The following is an 18,912-nucleotide window of genomic DNA, read 5'->3' as shown; positions in this document are numbered from 1 at the left end:
CAGTTTAGCTTTAATTACTAGAAGTCTACTTATAAGAAATGAACACATTTGTCCACAAAAGGAACTGTACAAGGTGGTAACATGATCTTACCTACATTATACAAAGATGTGGAAACTCTCCAAACACCCCTTGATGGGGAGTGGACAAACAAAATCATGTAACTGGATTATCACTCAACACTAAAGAAAGGAAATCTAGCAATACACATAATTTTTCAAAGAATCTCAAAAATAGTACATTGAGTAAAAGATAATAGATACACAGAAAAACGAATGATGCTGTGCATGTGAGGACTAGGCAAGGCTAATCTGCAGTGGTGGGTGTCAGGAGAAGGGTGATTGTCTACAAAGTTACAGTCACATGAAAGCCTTCTAGGGTGATGGAGAATGCTCTGCATCCTAACACTGTTGGCAGCTGTATGGCCACACACAACTATCAACAAGGCAACTGAACTCTTGGGATTTGCCCACTTTATCTTATGTAAATCATACATTATTTTAAAGTCTTTTCAAATTGGACAGAAAGGAAAGGTTAGAAAGGCACGGGGTGGGGGGGGGAGGAAAAAGAGGAAGGAAGTGGAGAGGGTGAAGTAAGATGAAGGGGGGGGGCTGCAGAGTTTGGGGAGAGCTGGAGGACCAAGTGAATACTGTTTCCTTTTGTCCTGAGGTTCAGAGTGCCTGAATGTAATATTTCCATGTGGCACCTGTGCCACCTCAAGTATGAGCAGCTGCTAGGGAAGTCACTGAAGACGCAGCCAGGATGTAAAGCGAGTTTTCAAAACAGCTGCACGAGCATGGGAGGAAAGGGGGCCATTGAGGATGGGCTTTGCAATCTCAGTCTTAGCTTTGCACTTGGATACAAGTCCCAGAAACACATGGGTGCTGGGAATAAATAAAGAAACGACTAAAGTGTTCAGAGGAACGCGCAAGCTTGGGGTGTCACATGGAAAGAGTATACACACCATTTGCTGAAAAGCGCTCAGAGATGATCCCCAAATCTAAGCAAATCTGGTAAAACTTTTGAACATCATGACTAGAGAAAAACCTTAAAGGCTTCAGTTTCATCCTTGAGGGGGACCATGGTTCATTACAGGAGCAGAACCCTTGCCGAGCACATTTCAAAAGCCCAATGCTAAGTTCTATTACTTTTTTTCTGGGACACATGAAATAGTGTAATAATGTGAATAATATCTCCAACATTCTGAGAGTAAACATATAACTCAGCCAGCTGCCAAGTTGGCATTCCATATAAGAACCAAATAAAGGCATCTGAAAATGTAAGTTCTTGGAGATTTTTGTAGTGGATGAGCTATTTTTAAAAACATTTTTAAGAATGTATTTAGCAACATAAAAGATGAAAATACAAGATCTATGAAGCAGCAGATAAAGAAGTAAAGACATCTCCCAGTTAAATCCAAATAATTCTTGAGAACACAAACTGGTAACAACTGATCACCAGGTGCAACAAGCAGGAGAAAAAGGATAAAAGGAAAATTCTAACACTAAAAGTTCAGAAAATATAATAAAAAAATTTAGAGACAACCTGATGACAAACTAGAAAGAGAATCAGAATCCTGTTTCCCAGGGAAATGTAGGTTACAGTTATGGACTGATTTTCAGCATTGATAGGAACGTATGAGCAAAAATGTGTTAGTGAGATTTTCAAAGTAATAGAAATAGGACACATAGCTTCCTTAATTTGAGGGCAAGTGAATAAAATTTAAATGCTGTTTAAGCTTCAATCGCTTGTAAAGCATTTTGTGAGTCCTTGAAAAGACTAGGAAATAATTAGGAGAGGTTGGCTCTCTTGCCAAAGTCATACAGCCAAGATGGCGGGGGTGGTGGCTGGGTGAAAAGTCATACAGTCAAGATTGCGGGACATGGGTGGAGGGGTGGGTGAAAAGTCATCCAGTCAAGCTGGTGGTGGGGGAGGGGTTAAAAGAAACAATTAGAAAGCTGAGAAGAACAAATATGAAGTAATTATGAGTGGCTAATACATTGATTTCATAAATAAAGAAAATTGAGGCAAAGCTCACCGATGTTAGATATTCAAAATTGTAAAAGCAGAAAAAGCAGGAAACTAAGGGCTGAAAACTATACCCAAATAAATGCTCCCCCTAAAAACTATACCCAAATGAATGTTCCCCCCAAAAAAACCAAAATGGAGGCAGAGTAACAACATTAAAAACAAAAAATTTCCCTGATGACTAAGGAGGTTGAGCACTTCTTTAAATATTTCTGAGCCATTTGATATTCCTCTGTTGAGAATTCTCTGTTTAGTTCCAAGCTCCATTTCTCAATTGGGTTATTTGGTTTGGTGGTGTTTAATTTCTTGAGTTCTTTATATATTTTGGATATTAGACCTTTGTCAGATGTAGGGTTGGTGAAGATCTTTTCCCAGTCTGTAGGCTGTCGCTTTGTTCTCTTGACAGTGTCTCCTGCCTTACAGAAGCTTCTCAGCCTCATGAGATCCCATTTATTAATGGTTGACATTAAGGCCTGGGCCGTTGGTGTTCTGTTCAGGAAGTTGTCTCCTGTGCCAATATGTTCCAGCCTCTTCCCCACTTTTTCTTCTAAGTGACTTAGTGTCTCTGGTTTTATGTTGAGGTCTTTAATTCACTTGGATTTGAGTTTTGTGCAAGGTGACAAATATAGGTCCAGTTGCATTTTTTTTTACACATAGACCTTCAGTTAGACCAGCACCATTTGTTGAAGATGCTATCCTTTTTCCATTGAATGGATTTGGCTTCTTTGTCAAAAATCAAGTGACCATATGTGTGTGGATTCATATCTGGGTCTTCGATTCAATTCTACTGATCAACCAGCCTGTTGCTGTGCCAGTACCATGCTGTTTTAATTACTATTGCTTTATAGTACAGTTTGAGATCAGGTATGAAGATTCCTCTGGAGTACCTTTTAGGAAGGACAGCAGGTTACCAAGAAGAGACTTGACACCCTATGAGCATATACAGGGGGAGGTAATCCCCCTCAGGAACAGTCATAGGGGAGGGGAATAGTGGGAAAATGGGAGGGAGGGAAGAATGGGAGGATACAAGGGATGGGATAACCATTGAGATGTAACAATAATAAATTAAAAAAAAAACAAAAAATTTTGAATGTACACACAATAAAAGAGATTAATGAGAAATTTCACCTCAATAAAACTATAGCTCCCCAAAGACATTTATGTCCTAACACTATGAATTATAGAAATGTAAACTTAAAAATGAACAGAATTAGGGTAACAAGAAGAGAAAAAGGAACAATGGCAGTATAAGACCATAGTGATATTGCTTCTGGAATCATCAGATAGGCCAAGGTATAGAGGGTCTATATATTAAATTAATAACCTTGCCCCCATAGATCTTATGTAAAACATTTTATGGTATATATATGCAAGTATGCACTACAGGGAACATGGAACAGTTACAAATACTTATGCATAAGCCTTATCCTATTAAAACTAAAGCTCAGGAGGGAACGTATGATTTGTTCAGAAATGTAAGTTACTACCACCAGCTAAAGAAATATTATATAATTAGAATAGATTGATATTCTAATTAAAGAGAAAGGAGACTTGTTATCACAGTAGGTAGTGCATCAGTCTCATAATCTAATCAAAGAGATAGCAAACATAGGAGGACTTTAAGAGCATTCTGACATTATTTTAATTGACATTCAGTTTTTATTACTTTAAGTGCTAGTGAAAGAAAATTGAATCCTTACCATAAGTGTATATAAGAAGATACCACTACCAAAGTGTAATACCAGCTCCCATATATACACTAAGGGAAAACTCACATTTGTAAGCAAGTATTGCTAAGTGTAGCTTTTCTAGATTCCAGAACAAAATTCATGAACATAACAAAAACTAATATTCTATTCTCCAAAGCATTCAAACCTAGAAAATAATCCATAAAACAAAAATGTGAAAAAAATTTCTCATTTTCTAGACAGAGAGAGAAAGAAGTCATAAAGTTGCGTGGGGGAGGGGGGATCTTGGAGTCGTTGAGGGAGGAGAGACCATGATCAGAATATATTGTATGGAAACATTAGCTTCAATTAAAAATTAAATTTGAAAAACAAAGAAACATAAAATCTTTCTCAAGAAATAAACACTTCTATTTTTTTTTTCACCTCCATTTTTTTCTGTCCTAGTTGGGAGAATTAAAGTAGTAAGACATTTAAAATAATTCTCAGTAAAGTTTTAGTAATTTAAAACAAAAGAACTCTAAAGTTCACTGGGCTATATTTAGTATAAAATTCCAAGAATTGATTTTAACACTGATTGGTTGATCAGTGGGGTGTGTGTGTGTGTGTGTGTGTACTCCCACACCACAGTGTGCTTTGTGGAAGTCAGAGGAGAGCTTATGGGGAGTTGGTTCTCTGCTTCCAAAATGTGAGTTCTTGAGGCTGACTCATATCCTTAGAGATCCTCAAGTTGGTGACAAGAGCTGGTACCTGCTGAGTTATGTCACTGGCTCAAACTTAAAATAAAATAGGATATTTACCCTACTAAAACATATTACATAACTATATTGTAGAAAATAAGGTAATATTTGTACATGAATAGATATGTGAAGAAGCAGATTTATATGTGAAAAACTCAGTATATGACAAAGTGGAACATTTAGCAAGTTCGACAAGGCAACTAACTGGTTATCCCCTTGGGCAAAAAAAAAAAATGTTATATATTTAAAACTCATAAATAATTTCAAAGTATATTGCTGTTCTAAAAGAGTGTATTACAAACTTATTTGAACAAAACGTATTTTAAAGATTTTTTATAATCTTTAACAAAAAAGTCATCAGGGCAGAGATTGGGAATTGAATACACTTAAGAAAGCCAAACGAAGCCACTAAGCAGCAGAAATGAAGCAAGCTGGCCAAGGCAATTACAAAGCACATGAAAGAAGAGATCAATATTGTATTTTGCAAGAATTCCTTCAGCCTCACCCAGGCCTTTGTAACATAACTGGGGGGCTCTCCCCGACCAGAACTAGAACCTGCTTCCCATCCCTGAGCATTAAAGCCGGCCCTAAAATGTGCACTTCGGTACGGGGGTCTTACACCCGCTTTCATTTGCTTGCTACTCTGAGCTCACCGTGTGGAGATGAAGGTGAGACGATACATGGAGAGAACAGGTGGACAGCCACTAGCAACAACCACCAGACTTAGGAATGAGGTAATTACACTACCTCATCCACATTACACCAACAGAGGGCTTAAATACATACATAATTTAGGGAAAGTTGAACAGAAGAACCACTCAGTTGAGCCCAGAGCTAGAGGCTGCCCTACAAAGTCGTGAACAAATAAAACTGTGGCTGCATTTAAGCCACTAAATTGCAGAGTGGTTTGTCATACAGCAGTAGGGAAGTGGGACTATTATCCATCACTTACAAAGGTTCCAATGATAAGAGCAATTGCCTGACTGGAGAGTGGGCATGCGAGTTGGGAAACAAGAATCATCAATGCCTACTAACTTGAATCAAAGCTGGAGGAATCTTGTTGACAGATGGAAAGGAGAGCTTGAACTCTTCTCGCCTGCCCTTCCCCCACCCCAGCAGTGTAGCATTGGGCAAGTTACCTCAACCTTTTCACTTCCCCACATCCTCATCTGTTGAATGGACACCGATCCTTCCTCGTCTGTGCGTTCAGTTCCTTGGGTTTAGTTATCAGCAATCAAATGTAGTCTAAAAACACTTACTGGAAAGTATGAGAAATAGCTAACTTGTAAGCTTTAAATGGCATGCTGTACTAGCCAAAGTGATGAAATCTTTCATAGCACATCATTATACTGGTTCTATCTTATTTAAAACTTTTGTTCTTTCTTTATCATAGGTGTGTGGGTAGAGGAGAAACAGTGTTTGCAGGGTTCGGTGCTATCTGAGGTTTCGAGCCTTCATCAAGGTCTCAGAATGAACTCACCTAGGATAAGGAGATGACTGTCAATTCCTTGGAGTCACTGTGAGGAACCTCACTCAATGGTGGCTTTTCTTCTGGTGCTATATGGCTCAGATAAAGCAGGGAGTACATGAAGCTACACCATTTTATTGATGGTAACAGACAAATAAAGAGGCAGAATGCTTGCTCGTAAAGACAGATCAAGAACAAAATCTTTTCACTGAAGTTCAGAGTTTGGCTTCCCTTTATGCTATTGTAAAAATAACCGATTTGGCAGGTTATTAAGCTTGCTTAAATCTCACTGCTTTAATGAGGTCGAGTTTTATTACTAAAAATTGCAATTCTAAATTTGAATGAGATTTATTAGATGATACATGAGAATTCCATTTTATAAGGAGCTAGCATTATTTTGAGCGTAATTGTTATTGCCTATGGAGCATGTATTTTGAAATGTTCTGTCTTCCAGGATGCTTTTATTATATGTAATTGTTTTCTCATTATCATTTAATTAAAGACATATGAAAAAACTAATCAGAGTATCTGACAATACAAGATAAAGTTATGCCAGCAATAAAATAAAATAAAATATCATCCAAAAAGCAATAAACTTGACAGTTCCATGAATTTTTATACAGCTAGTGTTAACGACTGAAAATTTCTCACTGGATTACTGGATATTTTTTGATCCACTAGCCAACAGAGAGATGTTATGTGCTCAGAACACTTTATTGCCACCTCATATCAGCATACCTGCAGCAATGAAACAGTCACAAAACAAAACAACGACAATAACATCAAAACAATTTCCTAAAATTCCTGGGAACTACCAAAGAAATCTTGTTGATGATTCTAAGTGAATTTGCATATAGACACGAGTACAGATGCCTATATAGACATGTGTGTATTGGTATGGGTATTGGTATTGGTATTGGTATTGGTATTGGTATTGGCACAGCAAGACTATACACGTGCATTTGAAAAGGTAGCGTTTAAAAGTTGTCCTTCTCATTTTCCACAGTTGAGTGGAGAGTGGGGTATGACTTTCTTAGGTACTCTGGTGCCTCATATTTGACCACGTCCCCTGGAGGGGGAGACCTGGTGGCACTCAGAGGAAGGACAGCAGGCTACCAAGAAGAGACTTGATACCCTATGAGCATATACAGGGGGAGGAGGTCCCCCTCAGGCACAGTCATAGGGGAGGGGAGTAAGGAGAAAATGGGAGGGAGGGAAAAATGGGAGGTTACAAGGGATGGGATAACCATTGAGATGTAACAAGAATAAATTAATAATAAAAAAAATTTTTAAAAAGTTGTCCTTCTTTTACAGCCAGTATTATGAGTTTACAAGGAACTTGGAATTTGGATATATCATTTGAAATACAATATACAAAATATAAGGTATACATTTTTACATTGTAAAAGAAAATTTAAAAAGTTAAGGCGCTTCTAGCTCTTCAGCTTTAGAGTGAGTTCCTTAACCTCAGTTTCTCCACTTGAAAGTGGGATGACGACAGAGCTAACTCCTGACGTTCTTTTCTTTGAGGTTACAGAAGTTAATGTGTGGTAGGAGCGTTGCTTGTCATACCAAAATGCACTTAATTAAATCGTTAGCTCTTGTTGTTGCTGTTTGGAGTACTTTTATTGGATGTCTTTGATCCGTTCATGTCGCTAGATCTTAAATAAAGGTGTGGCGGCTCTTTTTAAATGATTCCAAACACAGTGCAGCTGAGGCAAACTCACCAGTGCCTGCTTCCTGCTGTAAGGGGATCCGCTGAGCTTCTGAGGACTAAGAAGGACTGTGGCAGCATGGACATCACAGAACCAAACAACTTAGATGGGATCTAAGGTTGGGCTCAAAGTTGTCCAGAATTCAGTGGTCATAATTTTGCCTTCAAAAACACCTGCTGCTAGCAAATGCATTCTTTTGCATCCGGAAGACGGCAGATAAATGTGTTTTGCAGGTTTTGTTGGCTCTGTCCATTTGAGGCATACTGCTTTGAGCCCAAGAAATAACTTGGGCCAGGAAGAATATAAAACGTTTATAAGAAGAAATTACAAAAAGAGTAGAATTACAAACTAAGCTGCTAACGTCATCACTGGGCTTGGTTAAGTGAGGGCTTTGCATGCTCTGTAACTGAGCACTCTAACAAGACAAACAGAAAGCTATTGGATTAGCAGCTACTCAGGACCCCAGATATTCCTAGCAGCAGAACTTTTTCTAAACCCCACATTTCTTCTGCCTTTTGGGGTCTGTTCTTCAGCGAAAGACCTCCTAGAACCCCACCCAACACCACCAGCTGCTTCTCTCATTAACTTAGGGTGGAAAAGGCCAACCAGAGATTATTCTAATGATAGCAGGCACCTCGTAAAGAAATCTGCCAAGCTTACTTTTCCACAGAACATCACTTTTACAGCGTTTCATGAGTCCACGAGGAAAGAAAGCATCACATAGAAAGTAAGATTTCCAGAAGTCTTGAAGAAACTAAGGATTATCCCTTTAGAGTTAGGCCCGGGAGATATCTGTTGCTGTACAGGTTTACCCAAAGGGTAATGTGAGGCTCCTACAAAGTCGGAATGTTTTTAGAAGCGTCGGAGAATGCTTAAGTTTGAGGCATGTACTCTTGCAGGCCTGGTTTGCATTTGTAATGGTCGCACTGCTTTAGTCTGGCAGACAGCAACCTTGATAGAATTAACCAACAGGTGGGAATATGTAAATTTTAACATGTCTTTTATCTCTCTGTGCCTCAGTATGACCATCTGTAGGGCAGAGGGATTAGTAGTCTTGTAATGAGGCTTATGATGAGATTAAATGGGCTAAACCCTGAGACACATTTTAAAACAGCCAAATAGTAAATACCTGATATAGATGTGTTTAAATAAATGCTCTTTTCATTAGCAGGTAAAAAAAAAAAAAAAAAAAAAAAACCTCAGTATTGCAAATTTAGTAGTTTTAGTAGGTCTGGCTTGATTTCTTTGCAGATCGGAGAATCCTGGTTGTGTCCTGAAGAAAATTCCGGCTCATTTCTCCCGGTTTATACCGGTCAAATCTCTAGAACCATGAGAAGGGCATTCCAAAGTCGTAGCAGAAAAGCCCATGTAGGCAACCTTTACTCAGACAGCAAAATTCATTTGGCATCTCAACGCCTAGTATATATGTCCCTTGGCCTCAGTTCTCCCCCCCGCCCCCCGTTTGGAGCTGAAATGAATCAACACAATTCTAAGGTTCTAAGGGGACCTTTGAAGGGGGTGGTCACTGGGAAAGAGTCTCTGCTACAAGTTTAAAAGTCCTAAAAGTAACTCCAGACCAGATCCCCACAGGTATCTTGACTATGCTCTTTGCATGGCGGAAAGCCGAACAGAAGGGGGAGGAATTATTCAGGCAAGGTTGGGGTGTTTGGCTATTCTCCAGAAGTTATGTCTTGACCTCTGACACCGCTTGCACACCCAGTAGAGTTCTTTCTTCTAAACACAGTTCGGAGATTTAGAAGACCTCTTTGCCTTACCCCACCTCTATCCTTCCTTGCCTCCAGACACCTTACTAAGTCTCTGGTGGCACCCAGAAGCAAAAGCGTCCTGCAGCCGCCTGCACATCCCCTAGCAAGCCTAACACCCCTTCCTGGTGCCAAAACTGTGACAGATCTGAGGAGTGCTTTAGGTAGCAGGCCTGCTCGTAAACCTTTCCACCCATCCACTCTCTAACCACAGGCACTTCTGCCTAAGCAGGGTTGCCTAGGCAAAAGCGCTCTTTAGTGGAACGGAGGACCGGCCTCCTGGCACATACCAGGCACGCTTAGTACCTTGCCTGCTACGCAGCTTCGCGCAACCTCGCACGCCCCCTCTGGCGGCGCACTCACCTGCAGCTGGGACCCGCTGACATTTCCCGCGGCTGCGTCCGGCGTCTCCGCGGCTCCCGATCCTCGCAGAACCGTGATGTGCAGAGTGAGAAGCAGCAGCCCCAGCAGCAGGAGGAGTTCCGCTGCCAGGCGCACCATCCTCTTGAGTCGCACGGCTTTAGGACCCCGCGCGGCGGGCGGCGCCGGCGCAGGGGGAGGAGGAGTCGGAGCCCCAGAGCTTGTCTGCGCCGCTCCCGCCTCGGCCCCCGCCGGGGCCCCGTTCCCCGGGCCCGCAGGGCTGGTTCTGGGCTCGGCTGAACGCGCGGGGCCGGGAGAACAGGAGCAGCCGCCACCACCGCCGCCGCCACACCACAGCGGAGCCACCGCGGGGCTGGGGACGTCCAAGCTGGTGGCCGAGCAATCCCCGGCGCTGTCCAGAGGCGGCGATGGGGACTCGGGACGGTCCGCGACCCAGGCCCGGCCAGGGTCCACCCTGCGGGCAGGGGGCTGCGGGGGCGGCGGCGGGGCAGGCGCAGCCGAGCCCCCGAGCGCACATGGGCGCCCCAGATGTGGCCGCGGTGCCGCAGCTGGAGCGGGAGCCGCCGCCAGAGGAGCGCGCGGAAGAGGCGGAGGAGGAGAAGGAGGAGAACTTCAGTAGCCGCCGGGAGTTACCTCCACTGTCGGCTCCCCGGCTCCCGCTGCCCCGGGCCACTCACCCTAAGGGCCACCACCTTCTTCGCTCCGAGCTCCTTAGGGTCGTCGGCCTCGTTGCCCCACAGGTCCAGTCTCCGGATGGGCTGGCTCCGGGTCACCGAGGTTGTCACCGTTTGAGGATAACTAGGGGCGCCCCGCCGGCGCCTGCGTCCGCCTCCTCGCTTGTGCTAAGTGCGCGCTGCGGAGGTCGCTGTGGCGGAGGGACTAGCGCTCTGTTCCCACTAATGCTTGGGGCTGCGGGCGTGAGCGGGGCGCCTAGGCCACCTGAGAAAAGTTTATGGGCAAAATAGAGCTGGAGAAGGAGGGATCAGACAAACCAGGTTTCTACGACGCCACTGTGTGCCCTGGTCTTGAGCAGGCGAGTTTGGGGGGGAGTGACAAGGTGTCTGTCAGTCCGGAAGGGTCTTGGCACTAGCGGCTGGGCTCTGAGATAGCTGATCACAGAGTAAGGCAGATCATGCACCTACGGCGCCCCGGAGTGTCGGAAAGGTGTGTGAGTTAGATTCAGTCCTCGCGCTCTGCTTAAACGCGCGCAGGTGTCTCGTGGGAGGCTGCAAGGGACGCGACGTGCGCGGCGGAGGCGCTCGGACGTCAGCTGGGCGCAGAATGATTCTCAGCTTGGCAGGCTCGAGTCCGGGGGCTCATCCTGGGGGCGCTGCGCCTGGAAGGGACTTGGGGGCTGCCGAAACGCAGCCGCTGCAACTGTGCCACCGCCTCATGACCGCGCTGCAGCCTTTGTCCCGGGCGAGCGACTCATGCCTTACAGTGGGTGCTGCTGGCAAGCAGAACCGCTGGGCGATGGACCAGGAGAGCGAGGGTTCCCTGCCTCCGATGCTAGAGTGAACTGCGTCTGTCCTGGCGTGGCTCTGGCTCCCGCCTTCCTTTCCTGAAGCGGCTTGAGTGGCGGGCGTTCTGTTAGGCTGGAGACTTTTATACTGTGTTCCCTCCGCCTCCCCCCCCCCCCACCCCCCAAACGCCAGCCCAGCCCTTCCCTCCTGGTGAGTCCAGCCCAAGTCAAGCATGAGCACGAGTTCCCACAGCTCTTGTCACACATTTCCATTTATTTGGATCCCAGGACTATTGGATAAATCCTTTAGATTCTCCTTAGGTGTATGAATTTAAATAAATACAACTTTCTTGCCGGCATTCCACTCTTTTCTTTCTTTTTTTCCTACCTCTTTTTACGACCACTAAAAAAGGACATGTCTTAATGAAACTATCTTTAGAGCTCAAATCATTTTTTTGGGAACTTCAAGACGAATTCCTTCGCCACTCCAAACGTTCTTTGGGTCGCCAAAGCAAGTTACAGAATCTAACTAGCTGTGGTTCAGCATGCTGTTTGCATCTGTTTGTATCCGCTTAACTGCCTGCCGCTTTGGAAACGCTGGAAATATCTTTAAAAACCTAGCCAAACCCAGCAGCTCATTAATAAATTGACAGCTATTTATGAAGTGCAGGCTGGTATCTTTTCCTTTTCCTTAGACGTGGGTTTCCCCTCCTGGGCAGAGAGTGCTTGCGTTCAACTGTTAGGCTGCCTGGCTTCCCATTGCTATCTCCAGGCGCTGAAATACCAATAATTGTCAACTGGAGCGCTGAGGGAAGAAATTGAAACAATAAACCTTGGTGCTTCAGATGGGAGATCAAAGGGGATCCTAGCAACTTTGGAATCCCATAAGGATTCCCCTGTGTGTTTTCTAATTAGAATCACTTAAGGGCCACAGGCAGCAGCAGCAGCAACACAGGTGGAATATATAAATTAAGATGGCAAACTAAAATCCTGTAGCCATAGGTAGTGTGGACTTTCCAGGTGGTGATGTGGACAGGCTCCTATTGCCAAAGACAGGCTGTTCTAGATTAGGGCTGAGGGGATGCTGTATTGTCATTTTTCATCCCCCCCGCCCCATTCTCCACATGTGAGCTTCAACTGCATTTTCTCTCACCCAAAAGTTATATACTTTTTTTCTCCCAAGGAAAAATGACTAAAGAAAAAAAAAACCTGGAAAGAAACTTTTGCAAGGAATGTACATTCTTATAAAATTATAAATGGAGAGTTAAAGATCAAAGACTTTGTAAAAATGTAAAAATTGTAAAATGAGTTTGGGGTCAGATGTCTTTATTAACTGTTGAACAAATGTATGAATGAATGCTACTGAAGTTTCTTCAATCTGGGCAATCCAAATTCCAGATGAATTTATACTCTGGTAAGCACATACCAGTTATATTCTCAAAGCAAAGCTACCAGCAACAGCCTGCTTTTGAAGGCTTAGGGAACGCTGTCTTACCCATCATATGAAAAGGGAGCCATGTGTATAAGGCAGCACCAAATTGTGTTTTAAGCACATTTCTGAAATTGTACCAGTAGTTGATGGAAGTTTCGGAACAGTCAGTCCTACAGCCTTCAAAATCTCTGAGGCCCTGTATTCATGTCCTTGTCACTCACCTGACTATATATTCCTGTGGAATGTGTCTGTTGCCCTGTCTGTATTCCCAGCAGACCTGGATTAGGCCTTCCCTGTGGTAGGACATTTTAGAAACCCACTCAAGCCCACTACATTTCTTTCCTCCTAAACTCACAGCTAGAAGACATTTCCAGCCACATTTGGAGCTAAATAGGAGTGTGGTATCAGTTCTAAGATTCCTGAGTGATTATCAACATGTACTCTGCCTTGCCTTTCAATATGGCAGGTCTAAGAGATATCAGGGAACCTTACTTAGATTGTTGTTTGGAAGCAAGCCATTGAATAAGAAATATCCGCCCTTTGTTCAAGTGAGAAATAGACCTTTTTATTCAAATACACATGATCTTATGATGTTTACAACCATCATTACGTACAGTCTTCACAGGAACAGCTCATTAATATTTCTAGGATTGAGTACAGGACATACACAGAGTAATGTTCATGGCTATTTATTAGTGTGTATTAGTTACACAAGGTAAGGGACTTCACTGAGACATATGCACACTGCTTATAATATACTTTAATCATATTCAATCCTTTTATGACCCTTTCTTATCCTTTGTCCTCCTTCCCACCTTTTCACTTTGTCATAGTTAGGTTAGTATTGCTGTGATAAATGCCATGACTTAAGAAATTTAGGGAAGAAAGGGTTTATTTCATCTTACAACTCATGGCATAATAATGAAGGGCAGGCAGGACAGCAACTCAAGGCAGGAACTGAGGCAGAAGTCATGGAGGACTGGTGCTTGCTGGCTTGCTTTCTCTGGTTTGTTCAGCTACTTTCTTACATATCACATGATCACCTGCCCAGAGATGGTACTGCTCACAGTCGCTGGGGCCTTCCTTTATCAATTAGCAATTAAGTCCACAGAGACATACCCACAGGCTCATCTGATAGAGACATTTTCTCAATTGAAATGACATGATCATTTTCTCAGATGATCTTGACTTGGGTCAAGTTGGCAAACAAAACAAAACAAAAACAAACACAAAAAACCCAAACAAACCAAAACCAAAACAAAACAAAGAAACAAACAAACAAGCAACAACAACAACAACAACAACAAACTAGCCAGTAAACTGAGCCCTTGTTAACAATGATGCTAGCTGGTTGCTTCTAGCATCCAGGGATGAAGTGACAAAGGAAAAGAAGGAGCTTGAGATAAAATTAACTATCTTCAGAGTCACATAAACAGTCTAAAATTTTCTAAGTGTGCCCTGGAAAAGGATCTTTTCCCCAACAGCCAGCCATAAATCTCAAGTTACCAAGAATCAAACCCAAGCCCTCATGGTAGTATGAAAACTCAAGCCCCAGGCTCAGAGGGTGTGAGCAGTTAAAAGCATGGGCACTCCCTGATAGCAAGTGGAATTTTGTAACTTCTGATGGAAAATTTTGGTCATCAACCTTGACTACATCTAGAACCTACTGAGATCTAAACGGCTGTGAGGAATTTTCTTAATGAGATCATCTGAGGAAGGCCTCACTCCCAGTGTGAGTATCTCTCCCAGGCAGGGTTCCTATTGCTGACATAAACAACATGACCAAAATCGTCTTAAGAAGGGGAAGGGTTTATGTCACCTTCTAGCTCACGTTCTGTCAGGATGGGAACGTAGTGTGGCAGTTGAACCAGAGGCCATGGAGGCATGCTGCTTACTGACTTACCCTCCATGACTCCTGAAGCCTACTTTCTTATGCAACCTACCTGTCTAGGGATGGCACCTCGCACCGAGGGCTGGGCCCAACTCACATCACACTACCAGTCCCATCTCATAGCAATCATTAATCAAGAAAATTCCCCAAAGGCTTGCCTGCAGGCCAATCTGATGAACGCTATTTCTCAACCTAAGTTCCCTCTTCCCAGATGACCCTGGTTTCTGTCTCCTTGACAAAAGCTAACCAGCACATCTGTCCACATCCCTAACGGGACTCCTCTTACTCTAATGGAATAGGCATCTTTGTAGAACTGCCTTGTTTGACCTAACATGACAATCTCCAGGTTTTATCTAGTTTTCTACCAATAGTACGGCTTCGTTCTTTGTGGTTGAATAAAATTTGTTATATATGATATATATATGCATATGTATTGCACACATACATATATTTCCATTTTAAATCTATTCACCTGTTGACAAATAGCTGGGTGGGTTCTATATTTTGGCTGTTGTTAACAGTGTAGCAATAAACATGGCTATGCACTTATCTTTATGGTATGCTGACTTAGCTGTATATACACACATTAGGTATATATGCCCAGGAGCGTCATAACTGGATCATATGATAATTCTCATTTAATTTTCTGCAGAGCCTCCATACTGATTTCTATAGTTTCTAACTAGTTTATATTTTCCTATGTCCTTATCAATATATGCTTTTTTTTTGTTTGTTTTGTTTTCTTATTGAGAGCCATTCTGTTCAGAGTGAGATGAAGTTTCAGTGCAGTTTTGGTTTGCATTTCCTTGATGCCTAAGAATGTTGAACATTCTAAGTTTGGTATTTATTTTGGCTCTACTTAATAAATCATCTGCCATTGGACTCTCTTCTGTTGCTGTCGGAGCCTTAATACTGTTAACTCTTCTGTCTCTTTACTGTATAGATTTTTGCACTTATTATCAATCGCATTTATATGTCAGCTCTGCATATCGGACTAGAATTCTGGAAGAAAGTGAAAGAAATCAAGCCACAGTGCCTACAGTTACCACTGACAGCACCATGGTTTCATTGTGGTCTTTTGTGGTAGAAAGTGTAATGTTTTTATGTTAAATTTTAAGGCTAGTATAATAGGTATATTTAATAAATATATGCAAAACAAAGGGAAAATATAAGAAATTCCCATATAACCTCATCAGACTTCAAAAAAAGTCACAGCTACTTATGTCACCTCAACAGTGCTCCTCTTGTTTATTCTTTATTTTCTGTAGTTTTAGTAATCGCCAAATAAACTATAGTCTAGAAATTAGTAAAAATCAGTAAATTCCAGGAATAAATATTTAAGACTGGTCATTGTGGGTGATTCTGAGCAGCATGATGAAATCTCTGAATGTTTGACCACATCCTCATTGAGATAGATCATGTTTTTGTCCGAGGTACCCACTTGGGATGCTCTGCTTGCCCTAGCGTGATGGCTTCTTGGTTGTCAGATCATCTCTCGGGGCATTCCAGTGTTTGTGTTGAGTTATACTAGAAGGAGCCTCACACTATGTCACAATAGTTTTGCCTCTGAAATGCCTTCATTATCCTGGATAGACACTGTATCATATGGCTCACTATAGAGGGCGAGTAAGGTAAAACAAGATATTTTGAGACACTATACTCACTCATATAATGTTATTATGGTACATTGCCATACTTGTTCAATTATAATATATAAATTTGAACTTTCATGTGTATAGGAAAGAGCATAGGAGGTATTCTTTGGCAGTGTCTGCAGTTTCAGGCACCCACTGGGGGACAAGAAGGTACTATTGAGTTCTCACAACCTTCTTAACATTCTTTTCAAAGCAAACTCATGGCACCATAGCATTTCACATGCACACATATATTTAACACGAGTCAGAAAGATAAGTGCTCACTTGAGCAAAAATTACAGATGTGCATATTTTACATGGGCTTTAGAGCAGGTCAGAGAAGTTAAAACTAGTCTTCCCCTGAGGAGATGGGTGATAAGTGGAGGTCGTTATCTGTTCTCTGCACCCTCTTTCCCTTTTTCTTTAGCATGCACTGACGTCACTCCCTAACGTCCTTTACAGCTAGGTACACTGGGGTGACTGTGGTATGGCCATAGACAGTGACTGGAAATGATATAAGTCCCCCTCTTAGACCTAGACTCTAAAGGCCTGCAGATGGGGGAGGGGTCTTCTTTTCATTTGTCATTGGTTGCATGGCTCTGCCCATCAGACTGAGTCCTTGGAGCAGATACTTTGCCCAACCCCACATTTGCTAAAGGATACCCTGGAACTCCTGTGTGCTTTAAAAGGAAATTCTTTTGGATGTGTTAAGTCACTGATATTTTGGAGTTTTTTATAGATGCAGAAGTCAAGGTCCTCAAGGAGGAAGATGGCTCACTTTTTCTTTAGAGGACTCCATTGCGAGCGTTTTGGTTGTCCCTCCCCCATAAGGTCCATGCCACCTACACAACGTCACCGTTTCCGTGAGAAAGCATTCATAAAAAGTGCACAAACAAACAGGTGAGGCTGATTTAATAAAACACACAGGTCGTGGGGCCTGTGACTTAGTTTGGCTGCTGTCGTTCTGGGTGACTAGCATGTCAGCCTGTTGGCTTAGTCGCCTTGAAGGCATTGCCTCACAGTGGAGTTCAGATGGACTCTATCTGCTGGCCACACTTTTTCAGAGTCTCGAGGCTAAGGATGTCTGTCCCCTCTAGGACTGCTGTGACGTTTCCATGCCCACATGTGAGAAAGGTAGTGGTCCTGTGGCTCTATTAGATAAAGTAGGCCATGCTCTGCCCACGAGGGCACTGTCTTGTTTGCCTCCTTCTCTCTTAAATACACATAGTAGAGGGTATTTAAATATCTAAGCAGAGAACAGCACTTTCCACACAACTCCTGGAAATCATAGTTCAAATGAGCCTGAGGGGTAAACTCAAGAGCCCTCAAGGAAACACAAACAAAACAGCTGAAATATTGCTCCATGGCATCTCTCCTTTGAACTCCAACAAGAAGGGGTCAGAGTGCTCCGAAGTGAGAAAATCACGCCATCTGAGGCGCTCCCAGGGGCTCCTCCCATGAAGGCAGCTGCTGGGTTTGCTGGACACCTGGACCGCTGGTGACACTGTTCCTGGCACTCCACCACACATGCAGTGTGTGAAGATGGGGCCGGGGGGGAAGGAGCAGGGGAACACCCGTGGCTCTCTCTGCTTCATCCACAAAGGCCTTAGTATACAGGACCCCAAGAGATCATGAGTGCTTTTCTCTGAAGAAGTCAGGACTCTGGGAAGGCAGAGCAGAGTAGTGACAAACATGACTGCATTCTTGCAAAGTCTGAGATGATTCATTCTTGAGTGAGAGTCTCCTTTTTGTCACATTTCTGGTGTAACGTTAAAATATATCAGGTCCTGTTCCTCCACTGGCTTCTTGGTGTGGGTGTCCCTAGAACCTCTTATGTGAACTGCAGAGTTCTTTTCATTGCCTTTGCTTTATTACATGTCATAACTAGGTCTAACGTCATGCATCAGCCAAGTCATTTTCAAACTTCTGAAAGAGTCTATGCCCAGAAGAGAGCATTCAACTGAGTGAGGATTTAATCTCAGAGTGGAGATGTCAGTTTACACACGAGGCCTAGAGAATAAATAGATATTCTCAGCATTGTCCTGGGACTCAGAGGCAGCATCTGAACCGGATCATGATGGCTAATGCTCTTTTTATGTTTCAAGGTGATTTTCTGTAGTCTCCAGTGTCTAGCTTCTTTCCCTATCATCCACTTTTCATTGCATTTTGGGGGGTTGGAGAATTTCAAAGCTATGGCAAAATTGTGAGTGCATACCCTTGCATTCTGCCTGTAGCTCCCCCACTTGCACTGTACCAAGGTGTTTTATGAAGCAGCTTGGCAGGGAGCATCATCCTTAACCACACACTGACCTTGGGATTTATTATGACTAGTGGCGCGAGGAGTGAGTTCTGCACTTAGGTTTCAGGAATTCTCTGTCTCTCCCTCCCCATCCCTGTCCCTGTCCCTCCCTTCCTCCCTACTTCCCTCCCTCCCTCTCCCCATCTCCCTTACACCTTAACCCCTCCTCCCAAGTGATTTGTTTCTTCCATGTGAATAACCAATGGTTAGGTTAACCAGGGACTCAGCCTCCTCTGCACCCCTGCTACTGAACAAACACAGCCCATCTCCAGAAACAGAGCCGCTGTATCTGATCAGAAACACAGAAGGAAGCCCAGCCAGCTCAGACGACCACCCAGATGAGCCTAGCCTAAATACAAGCTAAATAAATATTGGTTGTATCAGGGCTAGTTTAACATGGAGAACCGATCCCAGTG

General features: G+C 43.1%; 1 protein-coding gene across 1 annotated transcript in view; it reads right to left on the bottom strand.

Moving 5' to 3' along the window:
• Ism1 (isthmin 1) overlaps positions 1–9,898 on the bottom strand; it is an 83,465-nt gene extending 73,567 nt beyond the window's left edge. The window contains exon 1 of the mRNA XM_051144745.1: positions 9,761–9,898. Coding sequence (XP_051000702.1) covers positions 9,761–9,898 — 138 coding nt within the window. The remainder of the gene's footprint in view (positions 1–9,760) is intronic.
• Positions 9,899–18,912: the final 9,014 nt, after the last annotated feature.

Source organism: Acomys russatus, chromosome 4, assembly GCF_903995435.1.
Source record: "Acomys russatus chromosome 4, mAcoRus1.1, whole genome shotgun sequence".
In the NCBI taxonomy this organism is placed as follows: Eukaryota; Metazoa; Chordata; class Mammalia; order Rodentia; family Muridae; genus Acomys; species Acomys russatus.
Note: the sequence above shows the minus strand (reverse complement) of the source record. Positions and strands in the feature narration are given on the sequence as shown.